The following is a 23,671-nucleotide window of genomic DNA, read 5'->3' as shown; positions in this document are numbered from 1 at the left end:
CGCGATGCTTAGCTCCTTCAAGCCAATGACGCCACTCCTCGAATGCCCACTTCATGGCCAGCAACTCTCGGTTGCCCACATCATAATTTCGCTCAGCAGGCGAAAACTTCCTGGAAAAGAAAGCGCATGGTTTCATCACTGAGCAATCAGAACCTCTCTGCGACAAAACAGCCCCTGCTCCAATCTCAGAAGCATCAACCTCGACCTGGAACGGAAGAGAAACATCTGGTTGACACAACACAGGGGCAGAAGAAAAACGACGCTTCAACTCTTGAAAGGCTTCCACAGCAGCAGAAGACCAATTGACCACATCAGCACCCTTCTTGGTCAAATCGGTCAATGGTTTAGCAATACTAGAAAAATTGCAGATGAAGCGACGATAAAAATTAGCAAAGCCCAGGAACTTTTGCAGACTTTTCAGAGATGTCGGCTGAGTCCAATCATGGATGGCTTGGACCTTAACAGGATCCATCTCGATAGTAGAAGGGGAAAAGATGAACCCCAAAAATGAAACCTTCTGCACACCAAAGAGACATTTTGATCCCTTCACAAACAAAGAATTAGCACGCAGGACCTGAAAAACCGTTCTGACCTGCTTCACATGAGACTCCCAATCATCCGAGAAGATCAAAATGTCATCCAAGTACACAATCAGGAATTTATCCAGGTACTCTCGGAAGATGTCATGCATAAAGGACTGAAACACTGATGGAGCATTGGCAAGTCCGAACGGCATCACAAGATACTCAAAATGACCCTCGGGCGTATTAAATGCAGTTTTCCATTCATCGCCTTGCTTAATTCGCACCAGATTATACGCACCACGAAGATCTATCTTGGTGAACCAACTAGCCCCCTTAATCCGAGCAAACAGATCAGATAACAATGGCAAGGGGTACTGAAATTTAACCGTGATCTTATTAAGAAGGTGGTAATCTATACAAGGTCTCAGCGAACCATCCTTCTTGGCTACAAAAAAGAACCCTGCTCCTAATGGCGACGATGACGGGCGAATATGCCCCTTCTCCAGGGATTCCTTCACATAACTGCGCATAGCGGTGTGCTCAGGTACGGATGAATTAAACAATCGACCTTTTGGGAATTTACTACCAGGAATCAAATTGATAGCACAATCGCAATCCCTATGCGGAGGTAGGGTATCAGACTTGGGCTCATCAAATACATCCCGGTAATCAGACAAGAACTCTGGGACCTCAGAAGGGGTGGATGACGAAATTGACAGAAATGGAACATCACCATGTACCCCCTGACAACCCCAGCTGGACACCGACATGGATTTCCAATCTAATACTGGATTATGGGCTTGTAGCAATGGCAACCCCAACACGACCACATCATGCAGATTATGCAACACCAGAAAGCGAATAACCTCCTGATGTGCAGGAGCCATGCACATGGTCAGCTGGGTCCAGTATTGAGGCTTATTCTTGGCCAAAGGCGTAGCATCAATTCCTCTCAAAGGAATAGGACACTGCAAGGGCTCCAAGAAATACCCACAACGCCTAGCATATTCCAAGTCCATCAAATTCAGGGCAGCGCCTGAATCCACAAATGCCATGACAGAATACGATGACAAAGAGCAGATTAAGGTAACGGACAGAAGAAATTTTGACTGTACAGTACCAATGGTGGCAGACCTAGCGAACCGCTTAATGCGCTTAGGACAATCAGAGATAGCATGAGTGGAATCACCACAGTAGAAACACAGCCCATTCAGACGTCTGTGTTCTTGCCGTTCAACTCTGGTCAAGGTCCTATCACATTGCATAGGCTCAGGTTTAAGCTCAGGTAATACCGCCAAATGGTGCACAGATTTACGCTCACGCAAGCGTCGACCGATCTGAATGGCCAAAGACATAGACTCATTCAAACAAGGCATAGGAAATCCCACCATAACATCCTTAAGGGCTTCAGAGAGACCCTTTCTGAATATAGCTGCCAGCGCAGATTCATTCCATTGAGTGAGCACGGACCACTTTCTAAATTTCTGACAATATACCTCTATCTCATCCTGAGCCTGACAAAGAGCCAGCAAATTCTTTTCTGCCTGATCCACTGAATTAGGCTCATCGTACAGTAATCCGAGCGCCAGGAAAAACGCATCGATATTACTCAATGCAGGATCTCCTGACGCAAGAGAAAACGCCCAGTCCTGAGGATCGCCGCGCAAAAAAGAAATGACGATCCTAACCTGTTGAACTGGGTCACCAGAAGAACGAGGTTTCAAAGCCAGAAATAGTTTACAATTATTTTTGAAACTCAGAAATTTAATTCTATCTCCAAAAAACAAATCTGGAATAGGAATTCTCGGTTCTAGCAAAGAATTCTGAACCACAAAATCTTGAATATTTTGAACTCTTGCCGTGAGCTGATCCACACATGAAGACAGACCTTTAATGTCCATTGCTACACCGGTGTCCTGAACCACCCAAATGTCTAGGGGAAAAAAAAGACAAAACACAGTGCAAAGAAAAAAAAATGGTCTCAGAACTTCTTTTTTCCCTCTATTGAGAATCATTAGCACTGTTGGCTTCCTGTACTGTTATGAAAACTGATATGAAGGCAATTCAGTACCACAATGGACATAGCGATCAGAACACATACAGTGATCTGACAAATACCCAAAATAATAGAACGAGCTCTGAGACGTGGGAACTCTGCAGACCGCAAACCCTAATCCTATCAAACCACACTAAAGGTAGCCGTGGAGCACTCCTGACCAGAACCTAGGCGCCTCGTCACAGCCTGAGAAACTAGCTAGGCCTAAAGATAGAAAAATAAGCCTACAAAAAACACAAACATAGAGATGAAACAGGTTTAGCAAAGAGAGGCCCGACTAGCTGAATAGAACGAGGATAGGGAAGATAACTTTGCGGTCAGCACAAAAACCTATAAATAACCACGCAGAGGGGACAAAAAGACCCTCCGCACCGACTAACGGTACGGTGGTGGTCCCTCTGCGTCTCAGAGCTTCCAGCAGGCAAGAAAAACCAATAAAGCAAGCTGGACAGAAATATAGCAACAAAAAAAACATAAGAAACACTTAGCTATGAAGAGCAGCAGGCCACAGGAATGATCCAGGGAAAAGCAAGTCCAACACTGGAACATTGACAGGAAGCATGGATCAAAGCATCAGGTGGAGTTAAGTAGAGAAGTAGCTAACGACCTCACCAGATCACCTGAGGGAGGAAACTCAGAAGCTGCAGTACCACTTTCCTCCACAAACGGAAGCTCCCAGAGAGAATCAGCCGAAGTACCACTTGTGACCACAGGAGTGAACTCTGCCACAGAATTCACAACAGGATTTGCAAAAAGAGGAAGCAGGAGTGTAGCGAAGAGAGAGATTACCGTATTTTTCGGACTATAAGACGCATCGGACCATAAGGCCCACCCCAAATTTGGGGTGAAAATTGCAGAAAAAAAGATTTTTTATAAGATGGGGGTCCGTCTTATTGTCCGAATTTACAGTATCTTACCTGAGGGCTGGCGGTGGCAGAGCAGGGTCACAGGAGGCAAGGGGTCGGCAGAGGTGGGGTGATGCTGGGATGAGAAGGTGCTGGGATGAGGAGGTGCTGGGATGAGGAGGTGCTGGGATCAGGAGGTGCTGGGATCAGGAGGTGCTGGGATCAGGAGGTGCTGGGATCAGGAGGTGCTGGGATCAGGAGGTGCACTGAGAGGTATGGCGTGAGAGGGGTCCCAGGCTTACCGTGCAGGCAATGCAGGCTTCCGGTGGCAGAGGTGTGGTGGCAGAGGTGCAGCGGCAGAGGAGGCGCAGTAAGCGGGGTCCATTTCCCCGGTATGGTGATGCAGCAGCCCGGTAAGCAGCAGAGCCGGGTGAATCCTGTTGTTATCGGTGGGGGCGGCCATCTTCCTGAGGCCGCGCGTGTGCAGATGAAGCGCTCTGCTTCCCGGGGCTTCAGGAAAATGGCCGCGGGAGGCCACGCGTGCGCAGATGGAGATCGCGGCAGCCATTTTCCTGAAGCCCCGGGAAGCAGAGCGCTCCATCTGCGCACGCGCGGCCTCAGGAAAATGGCCGCCACCACCGATAACAACAGGATTCACCCGGCTCTGCTGCTTACCGGGCTGCTGCATCACCTCACCGGAGAAAGGGACCCCGCTTACTGCGCCTCCTCTGCCGCCACACCTCTGCCGCCGCACCTCTGCCGCTGCACCTCTGCCACCGCACCTCTGCCGCCACGGTAAGTCTGCATTTCGACTATTAGACGCACCCCCCATTTCCCCCCCTTTTTTTTGGGGAAAAAGTGCGTCTTGTAGTCCGAAAAATACGGTAGTTAGTCGGATGTTGCAATAGTCGAGGCGGGAGATGATTATGGCATGCACAAACATTTTGGTAGAGTGTGGGTTGAGGAAAGGACAGATTCTGGAAATATTTTTGAGCTGGAGACGACAGGAAGTGGCAAGAGCTTTGATGTGCGGTTTGAAGGACAGGGCAGAGTCAAGGGTTACTCCGAGGTAGCGGATTACTGGGACAGGGGAAAGTGTGAATTCATTTATTGTGATAAATAGATCAGGTAGGGAGGTTATGCGAGTTGGAGGAAAGATAATTAGTTCAGATTTGTCCACATTGAGTTTGAGGAAGCGAGAGGAGAAGAAGGAGGATATGGCCGATAGACACTCTGGGTTTCTGGAGAGCAGAGAGGTGACATCTGGGCCACAGAGGTAGTTCTGAGTGTCGTCCGCATACAGATGGTACTGGAAGCCATAGGATCTTATGAGTTGTCCCAGGCCAAGGGTATAGATTGAGAAGACAAGGGCTTCTAGGACAGAGCCTTGAGGGACACCAACAGAGAGGGGGCGAGATGAAGAGGTAGTATGGGAGTAGGAAATGCTAAATGTGCGGCTGGTAAGGTATATGGAGATCCAGGATAGGGTGAGGTCTTTGACACTAAAGGAAGAGATGGTCTGTAGTAGGAGGCAGTGGTCAACTGTGTCGAAGGCAGAGGACAGGTCTAGAAGGAGGAGTATAGAGAATTGTCTGTTAGCTTTGGCTGTAAGTTGTTAGTAATTTTGGTCAGGGCAGTCTCAGTGGAATGGTGGGGGCGGAAGCCAGATTGTAGGTTGTTGAAGAGCGAGTTAGATGAAGGTGAGAGGAAAGTTCAGCGTGAACGTGCTGCTCAAGGAGTTTGGAAGCAAATGGTAGCAAAGATATGGGGCGATAGCTGGACATAGCGCTCGGGTCAAGGGATGGGTGTGATTGTGGCATGTTTGAGAGCAAATAATCACAGATCCCTCAGCGATTGGCTGGGAGGACACCTCAGGAAAAAAGGTGTGCTGGCCCTTTAAGTGATCTGACAGCGGCGTGCGTGCCCAAAGCCCCCCTGCAACCAGGAAGTGAAGAAGCAGAGGATACATGTAGGGACGATGCCGCAGCCGGAGGGAGCGCCGCGGGATCATGGACAGGGTGAGACAGATTGTGGGGACCCAGGGAATGCCCAGGAACCGGCGGGACCGTATCTCCCTGCACCTTGGAGACGGGACCCATCAGCTGAAGTGTAACAGGAATGGTGATATATTCCAAAGAAGAGGGAAATACAAGATTATTATAATTCATATTTCTGTGTACAGTAATGTCCAAAATAACAGGAGTGTGTTCAAAAACATGAGTTATCGCACAATCTTTATACTAGTTTTTATTTCCAGCATTGGGAACATTGCACACTGTTTTCTAATTCAAAACATGAAGAGAAATGAAGATAATTTTCATCCACTTTACAGAAAATAACAAAAAATGAACATTGGGCTGTTCTATAAAATAGCAGTGTCTGCATTTGTCTTTACAAACTCACAATATGCATTTTTTTGCGGATTTATCATTCCTGTGAATCACTGACCTAATATTTAATTGTTACCCACAGTTTTTTAGAACGGCTTCCCATCTATGTTTCATAGAGTCACCAACTTCTGGCCGCTGTGACCTGTGATTCCAGCCCAAGATGCTCGGACTACATCCCACAATTTTTGTAACTTGTTGTCTTTGCCTCAGAAACGGCATTTTTGACATCACCCCACAAGTATTCTATCGGATTAAGGTCCGGGGATTGGGCTGGCTACTCCATAATCTCAATTTTGTTGGACTGGAGCCAAGATTTTGCTCATTTACTGGTGTGTCTAGGGTCGTTGTCTTGATGAAACCCCCATTTCAAGGGCATATCCTCTTCAGCGTAAGGCAAGGTGACCTCTTCAAGTGTTTTAATATATGCAAACTGGTCCATGATCCCTGGTATGTGGTAAATAGGTCAGCACCATAGTTCGAGAACCATGCCCATATCATGATGCTTGCACCACCAGATTCACTGTCTGCAGAGTGTGCTGAGGCTTGAATGCAGAGTTTGACACACCTCTCGAAGAAGCATTGCGAAACGCGCGTCGGGGCAGAGGGACGCCGAGGTAATTTCACATGGTCGACTGCAAGGTATATTTTTTACTATACGCTATCCACTGAATGTATGCCATATTCTATTAGTATATTGGTGGTCAGAGTATTAGGGATATAAGCATTAACCCACCCATTTAGAGATATTATCTATATCTTACCACCATATATGCTCTGAGACAATAGGCAAATATTTATTTAAACACATGTTTTGGCTTTTTCAGTAGTGTCAAATGATGATTTTTTTATGCTTCCTAATTGTCTGCCTGACTGTTTTGTAATTACCCATGGCAGTATAGTCCCTTGTTTTTGGACTTTGTACCCTTGTTTACATGTAGTAATTGGTATTTATCAACATCTTTTATGTAATTTTGCTAAATAAAAATATTGTTTTTATATTAGTACCATAGTGGAGATCATTTATTCATTGGTCACGCTAAGTGTTGTGAATTCTGTTATCGAACTCCCTCCTGTGGTCATGAATGGTACTTCGGCGAGTTCTGTCCATGGACCCCCTCTGGTGGCTGTGAGTGGAGCTGCTGGTTCTGAGATTCCTTCCACAGGTGACCTAGTTTATTCTTAGGCTGGCTTCTCTATTTAACTCCACTCAGATCGTTACTCCATGCCAGCTGTCAATGTTCTTGTACTGGTTCAGTTCGTTCTTGGATCTTTCTGGTGACCTGTCTATTCCAGCAAGAAGCTAAGTCCCTGATTGTTATTTTCTGTTCATTGTTTCCTTGTTCAGCTTGCTTTCTTGATTTTGCCTTGCTAGCTGGAAGCTCTGGGATGCAGAGTGGCACCTCCGCACCGTGAGTCGGTGCGGGGGTCTTTTTGCACACGCTGTGTGGTTTTTTGTAGTTTTTTGTGCTGACCGCAAAGTTACCTTTCCTATCCTCTGTCTGTTTAGTTAGTCTGGCCTCCCTTTGCTAAAACCTGTTTCATTTCTGTGTTTGTGACTTTCATCTTAACTCACAGTTAATATTTGTGGGGGGTTGCCTTTTCCTTTGGGGAATTTCTCTGAGGCAAGGTAGGCTTTATTTTCTATCTTTAGGGCTAGCTAGTTCTTAGGCTGTGACGAGGCGTCTAGGTCGTGTCAGGTACGCTCCACGGCTATTTCTAGTGTGTGTGATAGGATTAGGGGTTGCGGTCAGCAGAGTTCCCACTTCCCAGAGCTTGTCCTGTATTGGTTTAACCATCAGGTCTTTTCGGGTGCTCCTAACCACCAGGTCCGTAACAGCTAAGTGTGAGATAGAGTTTGAGGGTCGTCTGATGAACTGTCTGCGGCCTTTGGACCCAAAAAGAACAATTTTAATTTCATCAGTCCATAAAATCTTTCTCCATTTCCCTTCAGGCCAGTTGATGTATTCTTTGGCAAATTTTATTCACTTCAGTACATGTGTTTTTTTTAACAGTGGGACTTTGCGGGGACTTCTTGCTAAGAGATTAGTGTCACACAGACGTCTTCTAACTGTCACAGTCCTTACAAGTAACGTGAGATTGTCTATGATCATCCTGGAGCTGATCATCGGCTGAGCCTTTGCCATTCTAACCATTCTTCCATCCATTCCAATAGTAGTCTTCCATTTTCTTCCACATCTCTCCAGTTTGGCTTTCCCTTATAAAGCATTGGAGATCATTTTAGCTGAACAGACGATCATTGTCTGTACTTATTTATAAGTTTTACCCTCACCAATCAACTTTTTAATCAAAGTACAATGTTTTGATGAACAATATCTCGAACGACCTATATTTCTCAGGCTTTCAAGGAGAAATGCATGTACAACATGTCCTGGCATCACCCTTAGATAAGGGCCACCGCATTCACACCTGTTTCTTCACAGAATGATTGACCACACTAATTGAACTCTACACTGATATTATTTTGAACACTTTCCTCTTTCAAGTAATTATTCTGATACACAGACTCCAAAACCTTGAGATCGTGCAGTCTGGGGGTTTTCTTAGAATCTACTGCGCCCACTGGTAAATTGTGTGACGTGTGTTGATAGCATTTATACCAAAAGCACTGATTAATCTGGTCCGTCATATTGGACTGCTGGTATTTTCAACACTACTGTATATATAGTAACATAGTAACATAGTTAGTAAGGCCGAAAAAAGACATTTGTCCATCCAGTTCAGCCTATATTCCATCATAATAAATCCCCAGATCTACGTCCTTCTACAGCAAATTCCGGTATGGGTGCCACATTGCCTCTCCATATTAGAAGCATATCATCGATGTACGGGCACTAGCAAAAAGGCAAAATCCTGCAGACAGTTATGCAAAGCCCAGAAAACCCCTAAAATAGATGGAAAAAAAAGTTATTGGAAGGATAAAAAACACTTAATCACAAAGAGGAACATAAAGGGACATTGTAACAGGTATAAGGCAGACCCCTTACACTGACTGAGAACAGCCATAGGAGACACAGTCTATATGGGGTCCGCTCTCGTCTAGGCTTCCCCCGTACAAGGCTCCGGGTGGTGCTGCTGAGGGAAAGTCGCACTGTACGCTCTATACACAAACAACTCTACATTCTGGACACCATGGTGATAGCACGGAGTACAAAACTGGAGAAATATCCGGAGGTTCTGCAGGACACAACTCTACGTGGGACGAGGCTGCACATGTTACATCCTGGCGACTGCAGGACCTGTGGTGATGTCATGGTCATGTGATAAGTTACGACGGGAGGAGTAAAGCAGTGGAGGTCTTACACTGTGCAGCACTTCCTGTCATGTGACTATGTACATGTGTCCTATAGCCTCTAACATGTATATAACTGATCACATGACTGTGACATCATCGCAGGTCCTAGGAGGTCACATCTGATCAGTGACCGGTCATGGTAGGTGCGACTTATCTCTGTCCTGTATAATGAGACTCTGTACTTTATCTATGTGATTACAAATATGAGACTGTGTGCAGTCCTCCTTGTTTCCTCAGGTTTCTTGCGTACAAGACTTATTTTCCTTTAACAGACGATGGTCCTCTCCATCAGTGACCCCCCGAGGATGGAGCAGGACACAGACCACATGGCGGCTCGGATATTAGACCTCACCCTGGAGATAATCTACTGGATCACTGGAGAGGTGAGATCTTCACATCACTCTGATCTCTAGGAATAAAGCAGGGAAATGACGGGAAAGGTGAAGGATTCTTGGCCTCTGTGTAGTGATCGGCGTCTCCCCATACACAGGATCACACAGTAGTGAAGACGTCGTCTGGGGAGTGTGTGACCCCCCGTGTGTCAGGAGGGCGGAGCAGGACCCCGAGTGACATCACCGAGCCTCCACCTCATTCACTGATACATGAGCAGAAGATCCTAGAACTGACCAATAGGATCACTGAGCTGCTGAGCGGAGAGGTGAGCGCTGCCGGGAATGCTGGGACATTATACAATGACGCCGGGGGAGGGGTCTGCTAATGGCGGGTCATTGTGTGTGTCAGGTTCCTATAAGGTGTCAGGACGTCACCGTCTATTTCTCCATGGAGGAGTGGGAGTATATAGAAGGACACAAGGATCTGTACAAGGACGCCATGATGGAGGATCACCGGTCCATCACATCTCCGGGTAAGAGGAGACCTTCCTGGGTTGTAGAGAACAGGTCTGAGAGTCGTCTAGATTCCCCATCATCTGCTCATCACATATAGACAATGTATTCAGTCACTGCAGTTATTTCCTATAGATGGATCCAGTCCGAGAAATCCCCCGGAGAGAAGTCCCAGTCCTCTATATTCCCAGGATCGGCCAGAGAAGGAGGAAGATGTCCCCCGGGATCATCAGGTAGATGAGATTTCTGAAATCTTCTATAGATTCATGTAATGAAGCTTCTACTAATCCCCGGCCGCCCTCCTCTGTACTGGAGGATTTCGTTGATTTCAGCTGCAGTCAGTCGTGAGTGACTATATAATAAAATTGTACAAATTTCCACATAATACTGTGAACATTCAGTGTAAATTCACCGCAGGAAAGAAGGTTCAATCTCAATCAGTGACTTTACTGTAAGAGCAGTGATGGTGCTGAATAATGTCAGCGCAGGCGTTACTGATCACAGCGTCCACGTAAAGCAGAGGAATGATAGGAATTATGTGTAAATTAACAAAAATTCAGTATGATTCTTCTTTGTTTTCTAATGTCTATAATTTGGGAATATTGTAGGAAAGTTCTGAAGGAACAAAGTGTGAAGACCCCACGTCAGTGTCAGTGACCGGTAAGAGCCGTTCATAAATCATTTTACTGTAAATATCTTTATTGTATTTATATATTAGTAATGGAATCACTGATAGGAAATTCAGGAAAAATGTCTTTCCTCGTTAATATCATTAATTAATTTATTGAAATATTTTCCCATCATATTCCCTGACACTGATAACGTGATACAACATGGACAGAAATACAATCACAAAAAGTGCAAATGCTGAAGGGAATTTTACAAGATGTCCTAAGTCTAATTTGTCTACCAGTGGAAAACGTGATGTCTCTGGGGCTACTTGCACTCTCCTCATGGTGAGAATATGGTGGGAAGGCAGGAAAGGTAGAAACCAAACTGTAGGTGCTTGGATACGTCATGATTGGAGGAGGGCTAAACTCGGAGACCCTCACATATCCTAGTAATAAAGTAGTAGCACCACCTTCACTGTCTTCCCTACAGAGCGGCAGGGTAGCTACATTTCAGGGAGAACAGTATAGACTTTCCACAGTGCAGTGATAATCCCAGTGTGCTTGGAATAAGCCCTTCTTCCTATATATAAATGAAGACCGATGCTTCAATAGTAAAGCCCTCAGAGTTTCGCTGTCTTGGCTTCTTCTCAGGGCACGACTTCAAAAACTCCTCCCGTTGTTTATATCCCTCTTATTTAACACATGATATAAAATCTCAGCCATCTTGTTTCTAATTTAATGGCCATATCTACTTAATCATTGAAAATATAAAAACTTTTCCTCAATAAAACATATTGCCCAATATTTTTCGTACTCATAATTATTCCATATCACTGAAAAGTATGATATTGAGAGATGAATCTGCTGAAAATGCTGGCCAAAGGCAATGAGCTATCAATTTGTCTGCATGTAGGGTGGAAGCCGTGGGCGAGATACTCGTGTTTCACGCCCCAGCACGCTACATGAAAATGGAGGTCCTGGTTGGGTGTGTGGACTATAACTACGGGTGCACTTCGCCCCTGCCAGCCTCATAGTGCCAGTGACTTAGGCTCATCAGGACCGAATGATATAGAGTTCATTGAGGGAGACCACCACTTAAAAATAAACTCTTTTACTGAACCATAACAAGGGGGGAGTATGTACAGGGGATATGTGTTAGAAATCTTAATGGATGTTTTTCTTAACACATGGAACATTTTCTCAGTCGCCCATGACAGCACTACCAGAGAGAGAGGGGATCCGCCCTTCAGGGACAGGAAACCTACAGGATAAAAGGGCGGTACCTCTCCCCTGCATCAGTTTGGTTTCCTGTCCCTGACTGGGAACCTTCTCGGACGGTACCTGTCATGACCGACCGGAACGTAAGGACTAACCTGGCGAAGATCCGGAGCCGGCCAGTCCGGGTTCTGGCAGCGGGGAGGCCCCTGCCACAGCTGGTCCGGTACCCGAAGCCGCCACGACTTCGACCAAGGGGTCTGGAAGCGTGAGCGGGGGGAAGCGCCGCCGCCACTCCGGATAGGAGTTGGAGCGCTCCAGCACACTGCCGCAGGACACCAGTGTTCCAAGATGGCGCCGCATCGGAAGTAGTGGAGGAACTTCCGGTTCGGGGGCAGTGAGTTGAATGACTACACCAAGATGGCGCTGCCCTGGAACCGGAATTCTTCATTTCCGGGTCACTAGCTGCGGGCGCATGCGCAGTGGCTGGGGCGGAAGAAAGCAGAAAAAAAAAAAACGCTTCCTCCAAACAATGCAGCCAGGGGGGGAGGAGATAAGCTCCATCCTTTAAAAGAAGGTGCGCTTAGCAAGACCCTTGCTGCATGCTGTTCCAAGAGCCATGGAAGGCAGCGATCAGCAGCTCCAGCCACCGCCACCGCAGCAGCAGCAGCGCCATCGTCAGCGCCAGAAGCCAGATGCCCAGGGGAAGAGAACTTCTGCAGGCAACCGGAGCTCTCGATCCAGTAGCCATTCCACACAACGTAGTTCCAGTGTGGTAAACCTGCGGCCGGCCTCGGATCATACTCTTCAGGATCCTACCCCTCCTCCAGAACCGGTACCTGTGGCTGCGTCAGATTGGTGAGTGATCTTCGTGAAAGCTCATTTTTTTGTAATTGGGGTTCCCCTTCTCTCTTATCTTAGGCAAGGAAGAGAACGGGGAAGATGAAAAATAGAACCTGCCCCTTATGCGAGAAAGCATTACCACAGGCCTGGGAGAAGAAACTATGTGACTCCTGTATTGAGCGAGTCCTCTGTGAGGAGACCCCGAACTTCGCCTCTGAGTTACGTTCTGTAATTAAAGCGGAGGTTGAGACGGTGTTTAACTCCCTTAAAGGCGAAAGGAGATCTACTAAGAAACAATCAGTTCCTGATAGGAATTCCGACTCCTCCAGCTCCGAGAGTAAAAATTCGGATACGCAAGATTCATCCCTCTCCTCTTCAGACAGTGAAAGTGGGGGTCGTCATTGCTTCCCCCTAGATGAGGTTGACGGCCTCGTAAAGGCTGTGAGATCAACGATGGGGGTGTTGGATCCTCGTCCTGATAAAACTGTGCAGGACATTATGTTTGGAGGGCTATCCCCAAAAAAAAGCGTAAGGTGTTTCCCCTTAACGAAAACATTCAAACATTAATAAAAAAGGAGTGGGAGAAACCTGAAAGGAAAAATGCATCGGTTCCCTCTATTAAAAGGAAAATTTTTTAGAAGGAGACCACCGAGGGAGCAAAACCGATGGGATGACGGGAGAAGGAAAGACAGAGGTTTCCTTTTTGGTAACTCCCCTCGGGATAGAAAACCCCCCTCCCCCCCCAAAGTGACATCTTCCCCAGGGTGGGAGGGAGATTGTCTCAATTCCTCCCGGCCTGGGAGAAAATTTCGACCAGCCCTTGGATATTAAAATTAATGGGAGAAGGGCTTCGCATAGAATTTTTATCCCTACCCCCACGGAATTATGTGGTAACTCCGCTGAGATCATCTCCTCATCAACAAGAAGCTCTAGAACTAGAAATCGTAAAACTAGTAAACAAGGCTGTCATCCAAGAAGTCCCCCCTCTGGAGAGAGGGAAGGGTTTCTACTCTCCATTGTTCCTGGTTCCCAAACCGGACGGAACCTTCCGAACTATAATAAACTTACGGAAGTTGAATACTTATGTAAAAAAAACACAGTTTCAAAATGGAGTCAATAAAGTCAACGGTAAAAAATCTGTTTCCCAACTGTTTTATGATAGTTCTAGATCTCAGCGACGCATACTATCACGTCCCCATCCACAAAACCTCTCAGAAATTCCTCAGACTGGCAGTAATCATAAAAGGACAGACCAGGGAATACCAATACAGGGCTCTTCCCTTTGGCATATCAATTGCTCCCCACATCTTCACGAAGTTGATAGCGGAGATGATGGCACATCTGAGAGAGGAAGACGTCTTGATTATTCCATATCTAGACGACTTTCTGATTGTGAGCAACTTGGCCGAACTCTGCTGTCAACAATGCGACAGAGTGATAGACACCTTAACAAAATTGGGCTGGCTGGTGAACCTCCAAAAATCAAGACTGGAACCAACCAAGGTTCAAGAATTCTTGGGTCTCACCCTGGACTCAAGTTCTCAGGTTTGTCACCTACCAGACAAGAAAAAACAAAACATAATCCACCTAGTGTCAGAAGCGCGTGCAAACCCTACCATAACTCTAAGGAAGGCAATGTCATTACTGGGGTCCCTCTCAGCCTGTCTCCCAGCGGTTCAGTGGGCACAGCTCCACACAAGGACACTTCAGTGGGATATTTTAAGGAACCAAAAAATACTAGGAGGGCGGTTAGAAAGTCGAATGACTCTAAGTTTACCCACTATTCATTCCCTAGTCTGGTGGTTAAATCCCAGCAACTTATCAAAAGGGATTCCCTGGGTGATAGAGGCGTCTCAGATAGTCACCACAGACGCAAGTCCCACAGGGTGGGGGGCTCACCTGGACGACAAAGTCGCTCAAGGGATATGGACAATTCAGGACCTCAGATCTTCCTCAAATCAAAAAGAGCTGAGGGCCGTAAATCATGCACTACTGTACTTCCTAGACCAACTACAAGGCCATCATGTCCGAGTATTCTCGGACAACAAAGTAGTAGTAGCTTACTTAAACCACCAGGGGGGAATCAGGTCTCAATCATTAATGGAAACCACCTCCGAAATTTTCAGCCTGGTACAAAACAACTTCCTGTCCCTATCAGCCCTACATATAAAGGGGGTAGAAAACCAGAAAGCGGACTTCCTGAGTCGTACCCAACTAAAGCAGGGGGAGTGGTCTGTAAATCAGGGCATATTCAACAAAATTACAGATCTATGGGGAATCCCTGTAATAGACCTCTTTGCCAATATGCACAACAAGAAAGTGGAAACTTTTTGTTCCCTAGATCCCAGGGGGAACCCTCAGGCCGTGGATGCATTCACAATACCCTGGACACAGACCCTAGCATATGCATTTACCCCTACTATTCTCATTCCAGCAGTTCTGAGAAAGATCAGGCAGGACAAATCCAGACTCATCTTAATAGCCCCCTTCTGGCCCAAGAGAGCCTGGTTTTCATGGCTGAGGATGCTATCGATCACCGATCCCTGGGTGCTTTCGGATCTTCCGGACCTCCTGTTTCAGGGACCGGTGTTCCACCCTCAGTCAGAGAATCTCCATCTGACAGCGTGGCATTTGAGAGGTCACTATTGAGGGAAAGAGGGTTTTCTGACAAACTAGTGTCCACACTAATGAAAAGTAGAAAACCTGTGACCACAAAAATATACAGCAAAACATGGAAAAAAAATTTGTCCTCCTCCGGGGTAAGATTGCAAGATGGTGTTCCAGTGTCTGAAATACTAGAATTTCTACAAAAGGGCTTAGACTTAGGTCTTTCAGTAAGTACCTTAAAGGTACAGATAGCAGCTCTAGGAGCGTTATACTGTGAAAACATAGCGGCCAATCCTTGGGTTATACGGTTTATCAGAGCAGCCGCAAGGTCTAAACCTGTAACTATAAGTAGATTACCACCCTGGGATCTGAACTTAGTCTTGTCAGCCCTAACAGAATCCCCGTTTGAGCCTATAGAATCGGTACCCCTTAGGATTCTTTCTCTTAAAACGGCCCTCCTAATAGCCCTGACTTCGGCCCGTAGGATAAGTGACCTCCAAGCCCTGTCTGCAAACCCTCCATTTACACAAATCCTGGATGATAAGGTTATACTAAAAACAGACCCTGCCTATCTACCAAAAGTTGCGTCAACATTCCATAGATCTCAGGAAATAATCCTTCCTTCCTTCTGTCAAAACCCTAAAAATAAGAAGGAAGAGAAATTCCATACACTAGACGTAAAAAGGTGCCTAGTCCAATACATTAAAATCACCCGGCAGCATAGGAAGGAAGGGTCTCTTTTTATCTGCTTCCAGGGGCCTAGAAAAGGACTCAAAGCTTCTAAGGGCACTATAGCTCGATGGGTCACAGACGCAATAGCCTTGGCGTACTCATCCTCCGGGAACGCCATTCCGCAAGGACTGAAGGCACACTCTACAAGGGCTATGGCGACCTCCTGGGCCGAAAGGTCAGAGGTACCATTAGATCAGATCTGTAAGGCGGCCACCTGGTCATCACCTTCAACCTTCTTCAGACACTACCGCTTAGACCTAGCCTCTTCGTCTGACCTAACCTTCAGGAGAAGGGTTCTGCAGGCTGTGGTCCCTCCCTAAGCAATGATCTCTGTAATTCTCTCTGGTAGTGCTGTCAAGGGGGACTGAGAAAAGTGTAGTTACTCACCGATAACGGTGTTTCTCAGAGCCCATGACAGCACCTGCTTATTCCCCCCCCTCATCACGTGTGCGGTGAGCACATTATTTGTGTGAAGTGGTTTTTTCCATATAGACACGGTGTTCACTTGTTAAGCATTATGATTAAATTGCATATGTTTTTATGTTGTTGTGACTAACCTGGAGGACCTCCGATGCTCTGTAAACAAAACTGATGCAGGGGAGAGGTATCACCCTTTTATCCTGTAGGTTTCCTGTCCCTGAAGGGCGGATCCCCTCTCTCTCTGGTAGTGCTGTCATGGGCTCTGAGTAACACCGTTATCGGTGAGTAACTACACTTTTTATACAGCTTCTTTATTTCCTAAACGCACACGATTCTGCCTCTGTTAGTTTCTCTGCCTTCACCACAATCCAGCACAGTGCTTCGGAAGCTTCCCTTGTCACCAATAATGACACTACAGTTCAGTAAGTGAGAATCATAATTCTCAACCCGTGGTTCCGCATCCTTTTTCTCTTAGAGGAGCTACTTGTGCCATTATGGCCATTACTTGGCTTCTCTGTTTGCAGACGTCTTGCAACTATTGCCCCGTGCGCTCCCTTCGTCTCATGTTCCCTACTGATTCGTCTCATTACCTTTTCGGCTTGTGAACTCGTGACCATCCCTCTAGGATTCCTGCCCCAGATTCCATCTCCGGTAAATGAGTCACTCAATCTATCACTTTTCTTTGACTCTACTCTTTATCTTGTTATCTGTTGCCTCGATCCCTTCAGGGACACCCACTTCATGTGAATCTGCACGCTGATCAGACCATAGATCTGATTCTACTACACGCTAGGCCCTATCTGCCCTCATGACAGGAAACTGTATCTGTTCCTTAACTTTAGCCCCTCCTACTCTGGGCTAGTCCCAACTATTAACCCAAACTGTTCCTATTAACTCCCTGTGGCGGGGCAAAACTCAATCTATAACTAATAACGTATGTTACTAGACACATCTGTTGTCTCTCGTCTTCCTCTTGACAATACTCCATAGATTCTCTATGGGGTTAAGGTCAGGTGAGTTTGCTGCCAATCAAGCCCAGTGATACTGTTGTTTTTACACCAGGTATTGGTACTTTTGGCAGTGTGGACAGGGGCCAAGTCCTGCTGGAGAATGACATTTCCATCTCCAAAAAGCTTGTCAGCAGAGGGAAGCATGAAGTGCTCTAAAATGTCCTGGTAGACGGCTGCGCTGACTTTGGTCTTCATAAAACATAGTGGACCTACACCAGCAGATTACATGGCTCCCCAAACCATCACTGATTGTGGAGACTTCACACTAGACCTCCAGCAGCTCGGATTGTGGCCTCTCCACTCTTCCTCCAGACTCTGGACCTTGATTTCCAAATGAAATGTAAAATTTACTTTCCTCTGAACACAACACCTTGGACCACTGACAACGGTCCGGTTCTTCTTCTCCTTGGCCCAGGTAAGACGCTTCTGGCGTTGTCTATCGGTCATCAGTGGCGTGACACAAGGAATGTGACACTTGTGGCCCATGTCCTGGACACGTCTGTGTGTGGTGAAGCAATGACCCCAGCAGCAGTCCACTCCTTGTGAATCTCCCCACATTTATGAATGGCCTTTTCTTAACAATCCTTTCCAGGCTGCGGTTATCCCGGTTGCTTGTGCACCTTTTTCTACCAGACTTTTTCCTTCCACTCCACTTTCCATTAATATTCTTGGATACAGCGCTCTCGCTCTGTGAACAGCCGGCTTTTTACCAATGACATTTTGTGGCTTCCCCTCCTTGTGGAGTGGGTCAATGACGCCTTCTGAACTTCTGTCAGTCAGCAGTCTTCCCCATGATTGTGGAGCTACTGAAACAGACTAAGGGACCTTTATAAACACTTAGGAGCCTTTACAGGTGTTTTTGTTAATTATTCTAATTTACTGAGATAATTACTTTTGGGTTTTTATTGGCTGTAAGCCATAATCATCAACATTAATATAAATAAACATGTGAAATAGATCACTCTGTGTGTAATGACTCTACATAATATAGGAGTTTCACTTTTTGTATTGAGGAACTGAAATAAATTAACTTTTTGATGATTTTCTAATTTTGTGAGAAGCACCTGTAGGTGAATTCTAATTTTGAAACGTGGAGGTGGCCTTAGCCAGTGTTCACACGTAGCTTTTTTGCAGTGTTTTTTTTTTCTGCAACCAAAACATGCTTTCTCGGCAATAAGAATGTTGCTTTCAAAATGCAGATTTTTCCATATTTTTTGCTGTGATTTTTTTGGTGCTGATTACATGTGTAATTTGTCTACAGTACATGTTTAATAAAGTTAGTTTCATTCAGCAAAAATGCAGCAAAAAAAATAGCAAAACTTGTTTGCTTCGTTCTTTTGCAGCATTTTTGCACTTACTCGATGGTTTTTATGGGTGGAAAAAAAGCTTGAAAACGGCTGAAAGAATTGACGCTGCAGATTTCAAATCCGCTGCTAGATCCGCTGTGGTACAAATGTATTATTATCTTCTCGGCAGACAGGTGAGAAATGTTGTTTGTTATTTTAATTATTTTGCAGGGGACAATGGCCTCACTGGAATTGGTGATGCTGTAAGTATGGTTTAATTAAGACCTATTAAAGGAATCTGTGTCATTCTTTCAATTAAAGGACTTTATTCTGGGTGTGTGTGTGTGTTTTTCTACAATATGACTATGGAGTTAGTTATGGAGGCATAGTGCCAGAATTGGCACATCTTAAAGGTGTGCCTTTTCTGGAGTGGCTAAGAGCTGATGTTTTAAGCCCAGGGGGTGGGGCAATATCCATGGCCCCTTTCTAGGCTATTAATATCAGTCCGCAGCTGTCTGCCTAGCCTTTGCTAGTTATTAATTATAGGGGAACTCTATGTCATTTTTTGGGGGGTCCCCCATTTTAATAGCCAGTAAAGGCTAAGTATACAGTTCTGAGTTGATATTAATAGCCTGGGAAGCTCCATGGGCATTACCCCCTTCCCAGGCTATTAGCATCTGCCCCCAGCCGTCGGCTTTCACTGTGCTGGTTAAGAAAATTATGCTGGAGCCAACAGCATTTTTTCAGAAAAGTAATCTTTTAATAATTAAATACATGTACAGTAAGCTGCACACACACTGCACTAATTGTATATGTCACATCTGTATATTTATCTAGTCTATGTTTATATACTGTACCATCTATTCTATCCTGTGATTTTATTGTACGCGGCAGATGAATTGCCGGCTTTTCATCTATCTAGCTATCTATCGGCTTGAGAAAGGCTGGTCACAGCCGAAATGTTGCCACACCATATGGGCTAATAAAGTCCACTTTTTTCATCATTTATTGGAGTGCTGCCTCCTTTTTTCTTTTTTCTTATTTATACAAATGGGTATTTGTTTGGAGGGCCCTGCACCCTGAATTCATCTATACAGTGCTGTTCCACTCTTTTCATCTATCTATCTATCTATCTATCTATCTATCTATCTATCTATCTATCTATCTATCTATCTATCTATCTATCTATCTATATCTATCTATCTATCTGTCTATCTGTCTATCTATCTGTCTTTCTAATCTATATATATATATATATGTAAATGTTTTGATAAATATATTTCCTTTGAAGACTATGTGTAAATGACATAGAAAAAGCTCATGTTAAAATCGCATTGCAGTCGGATAGCAGTCGCACTGTATTAAAAGTAAATTGGATGATAGGTGTTAAAAATCTGATTGTATGACAAAAGGCTGACTAGTACTTCCAAGCTGGTGTGAACAGGTGCATACTAGGAGCAGCCATCTCCATATCCACATGCTAAAGCATGTAAATATGAAATATGAATAGCAATACTGCTTCTGGATAAAAAAACTGAGACACTACGCACATAATTTGGCCAATTCATACATGCCCAGCAGTCAACGACAAGGCGGTCTCAGAACTGCTGGAAACCTATGTGTCTGGTGTGAACACTGCTCTAAGACTGAAGTCTGAATTTCTAGGTAGATGTGAATCCATCTCTTTAAAGCCTGAATTTATGGATAGGTAGGATCCTGGAGCGCGGAGAGCTCAGTCATAGAGCTAATATTATTATTAGACATTATAGGATGATTTAGCACTTCGAGAGAGATTTTATGTATGAATTGTATTGTATTATGGATCGACAACCAGTGTTTCTTTTTCCAGATAAAGATATGATGAGAATCTCCGATGGAAATTATCTCTGTTCTCCAAATCATGAAACAGAAGAAAATACCACACAAACTAATTTCATAACGCCTAATATGTATGTAATACTTTGCAGCACAGATCTGTCCCCTGGTACTGCTGATCACAACATACCTTCATCTAATGATTCACTGATCGGAAAACAAGCAGCTGAACATAGGCTGAATAACTCATGTCCATCTGGGAAACCGTTTAACAAGAAATCTGATCTTCCTATGGAAGAATTAATTACCAAATCTGAAAGACCATTTTCATGTTCAGAATGTGGGAGCTGTTTCCGCTATAAATCAGGTCTTGAAAATCATCAGAGATGTCACACAGGGGTGATGCCATTTTCATGTTTGGAATGTGGCAGATGTTTCCGCTCCAAATCATCTCTTGTTGTGCATGAGCGAACTCACACAGGGGAGAAGCCATTTTCGTGTTCAGAATGTGGAAAATATTTTAGCCAGAAGTCAAATCTTTCAGCACATCTAAGAATTCACACAGGGGAGAAGCCGTTTTCATGTTCAGAATGTGGCAAATGTTTTATCATGAAATCAATTCTTGAGGGACATCAAAGATGTCACACAGGAGAGAAGCCATTTGCATGTTCAGAATGTGGCAAATATTTTGGCATGAAATCAATTCTTAGGGAACATAAAAAGACTCACACTGGGGAGAAGCCATATTCATGCTCGGAATGTGGGAAATGTTTTGGCAAGAAATCATTTCTTATGGATCATCGACGAATTCACACAGGGGAAAAGCCATTTACATGTTTTGAATGTGGGAAATGTTTTGGCCACAGATCAGGTCTTATTAAACATCAGAGAACTCACACAGGGGAAAAGCCATTCTCATGTTCAGTATGTGGGAAATGTTTTCCCCAGAAGTCAGGTCTTGTTAAACATCAGAGAACGCACACAGGTGAGAAGCCATTCTCATGTTCAGTATGTGGGAAATGTTTTACCCAGAAGTCAGGTGTTTTTAAACATCAGAGAATTCACACAGGGGAGAAGCCATTCTCATGTTCAGTATGTGGGAAATGTTTTCCTCAGAGGTCAGGCCTTGTTAAACATCAGAGAATTCACACAGGGGAGAAACCATTCTCATGTTCAGTATGTGGGAAATGTTTTCCCCAGAAGTCAGGTCTTGTTAAACATCAGAGAACGCACACAGGTGAGAAGCCATTCTCATGTTCAGTATGTGGGAAATGTTTTACCCGGAAGTCAGGTCTTTTTAAACATCAGAGAATTCACACAGGGGAGAAGCCATTCTCATGTTCAGTATGTGGGAAATGTTTTCCTCATAGGTCAGGCCTTGTTAAACATCAGAGAATTCACACAGGGGAGAAGCCATTCTCATGTTCAGTATGTGGGAAATGTTTTCCTCAGAGGCCAGGCCTTGTTAAACATCAGAGAATTCACACAGGGGAGAAACCATTCTCATGTTCAGTATGTGGGAAATGTTTTCCCCAGAAGTCAGGTCTTGTTAAACATCAGAGAACGCACACAGGTGAGAAGCCATTCTCATGTTCAGTATGTGGGAAATGTTTTTCCTACAGATCAAGTATTGTTAAGCATCAGAGAACTCACACAGGGAAGGAGCCTTTCCCGATAGTGTAAGGATATGTGTGCATAAACATTTTTTTGAGGCAGTAAAAACCAACACATTTTATAATGGTAACCACTTCTGTACATTTCTTTGAAGGGATTTTCATTTTGTGAATGGATTTTGGAGAGTTTTTCAAGCATATTTGAAGTTTTTTTCTCCTCAAGTTTTTTTTGCAGCCTTTTGATTGGAGAGTGCCTAATTTCAACCATTTTCCATCAGGTGCCACGTAAAAGAAGTAACATTCAGATGTTTACAACCACTTGTTTTTCCAAACCTCAAGTGGGAGAAAAATGTTGAAAAGAATAATCATATGAAAAGTAAAGTGGTTTTACAACAGAAATAGTTAGCAAGAGTCTTTTAAGGTTTTGAATAATCTTTCAGGTATTCTTCAGAGCAGACATGCTCTTCAAGAATCTTCAAAACACGCAATGTGGACATACAGTGACGGGATAAGATAATACAATGTACTACAAAAGTAATATAGCATATAATATATGCAATCAATGAATCGTATGTTCATATTGTAAGACTGGTGATGAAAAAAGTTTGAGTGCTTTTAATAAAACTGTAAAAAAAAAATCCAACTCTCAGTTTTCCCAATAAAAAATAGTTTAATTTGCATATACAACCCACTCATGGATGATAGACGTGTGAATGGAGGGTCACCACATTTTGCATTATGATTGGAGCTACATGGATCTTGCAGTGAACTGGTATTTTAACAATGTATTAGTAAGTGTGGCCTTTTTTCGATGACATGTAGAAAGTATGCAGCCTGTTGAGAAGAAGTAATCCTTCTTGTAATATGCAAAAATAAATATCAATCTCTTTACATGCTGGTATCAGATGATACATTGACACAGAAACTAATAGAGAGGAGCAAATTGATTCTGCGCTAGTTAAAGGGCCACTGTCACCCCCCTGCAGCCGTTATAAACTAAAAGAGCCACCTTGTGCAGCAGTAATGCCGCATTCTAACAAGGTGGCTCTTTTAGTTTTGTGTTCAGGTATTACTAAAATAAAGCGCTTTGAAACTTTGCAAAAATACCTGTCTTTGTCCACGGAGGCGGGTCCTCAATCCCCAGTTTGAAGGGTATTCTGCCGTCACTCACATCTTCAGGGGCTTTCGCCGCCGCCCCCTCCGCGCTGTTTTCTTTTCAAATCCGGTGCCTGCGCTGTGTAAATGTTTGTGGGGCAGGCGCAGTAAGCTCTGGCGGTCTGACGTCCCAGCCAGGTTTGCAGACTGCGCCTGTGCGGGCAGTGCGGCCACCCACCTCGGTAATCCCTGCCCCGCACTGTGTTATGCATTGTGCACAGTGCGGGGCTAGGATTCCTGGGCATGCGCACTGCGCTTCTCAGCCTGTTACCCAGGTCCCCCGCCCCCCGCCTTACAGCATCTTTATACTGTAATCAGCTGATCGTGCCTCCTCCTTCTCCCACTAGCAGTCCGGGAAAGAACCAACATTGGCAACTTACCTGCTAGCTGG

At 44.8% G+C, this 23,671-nt stretch overlaps 1 protein-coding gene across 1 annotated transcript; it reads left to right on the top strand.

Annotated features, from left to right (window-relative positions):
- The first annotated feature begins 9,164 nt into the window (after positions 1–9,164).
- Positions 9,165–22,978, top strand: LOC138681088 (zinc finger protein 271-like). Its single transcript, XM_069768330.1, has 7 exons — positions 9,165–9,267; positions 9,366–9,511; positions 9,619–9,786; positions 9,870–9,993; positions 10,109–10,206; positions 10,582–10,633; positions 20,547–22,978. Exons 2-7 carry the CDS (start codon positions 9,404–9,406, stop codon positions 22,193–22,195), a joined length of 2,199 nt encoding a protein of 732 aa, XP_069624431.1. The 5' UTR covers positions 9,165–9,267; positions 9,366–9,403; the 3' UTR covers positions 22,196–22,978.
- The last annotated feature ends 693 nt before the right edge of the window (positions 22,979–23,671 follow it).

This window comes from Ranitomeya imitator, chromosome 5 (assembly GCF_032444005.1).
Source record: "Ranitomeya imitator isolate aRanImi1 chromosome 5, aRanImi1.pri, whole genome shotgun sequence".
NCBI lineage: Eukaryota > Metazoa > Chordata > Amphibia > Anura > Dendrobatidae > Ranitomeya > Ranitomeya imitator.
This window is presented reverse-complemented; position numbering and strand designations above follow the sequence as displayed.

Excerpts from the sequence above, each read along its gene's own strand:
- LOC138681088 (XM_069768330.1), top strand. The coding sequence starts at position 9,404 with ATGGTCCTCTCCATCAGTGACCCCCCGAGGATGGAGCAGGACACAGAC. Across the intron at positions 9,512-9,618 it reads TCTACTGGATCACTGGAGAG|GATCACACAGTAGTGAAGAC; the intron begins GTGAGATCTTCA and ends CCCCATACACAG. Across the intron at positions 9,994-10,108 it reads CCGGTCCATCACATCTCCGG|ATGGATCCAGTCCGAGAAAT; the intron begins GTAAGAGGAGAC and ends TATTTCCTATAG.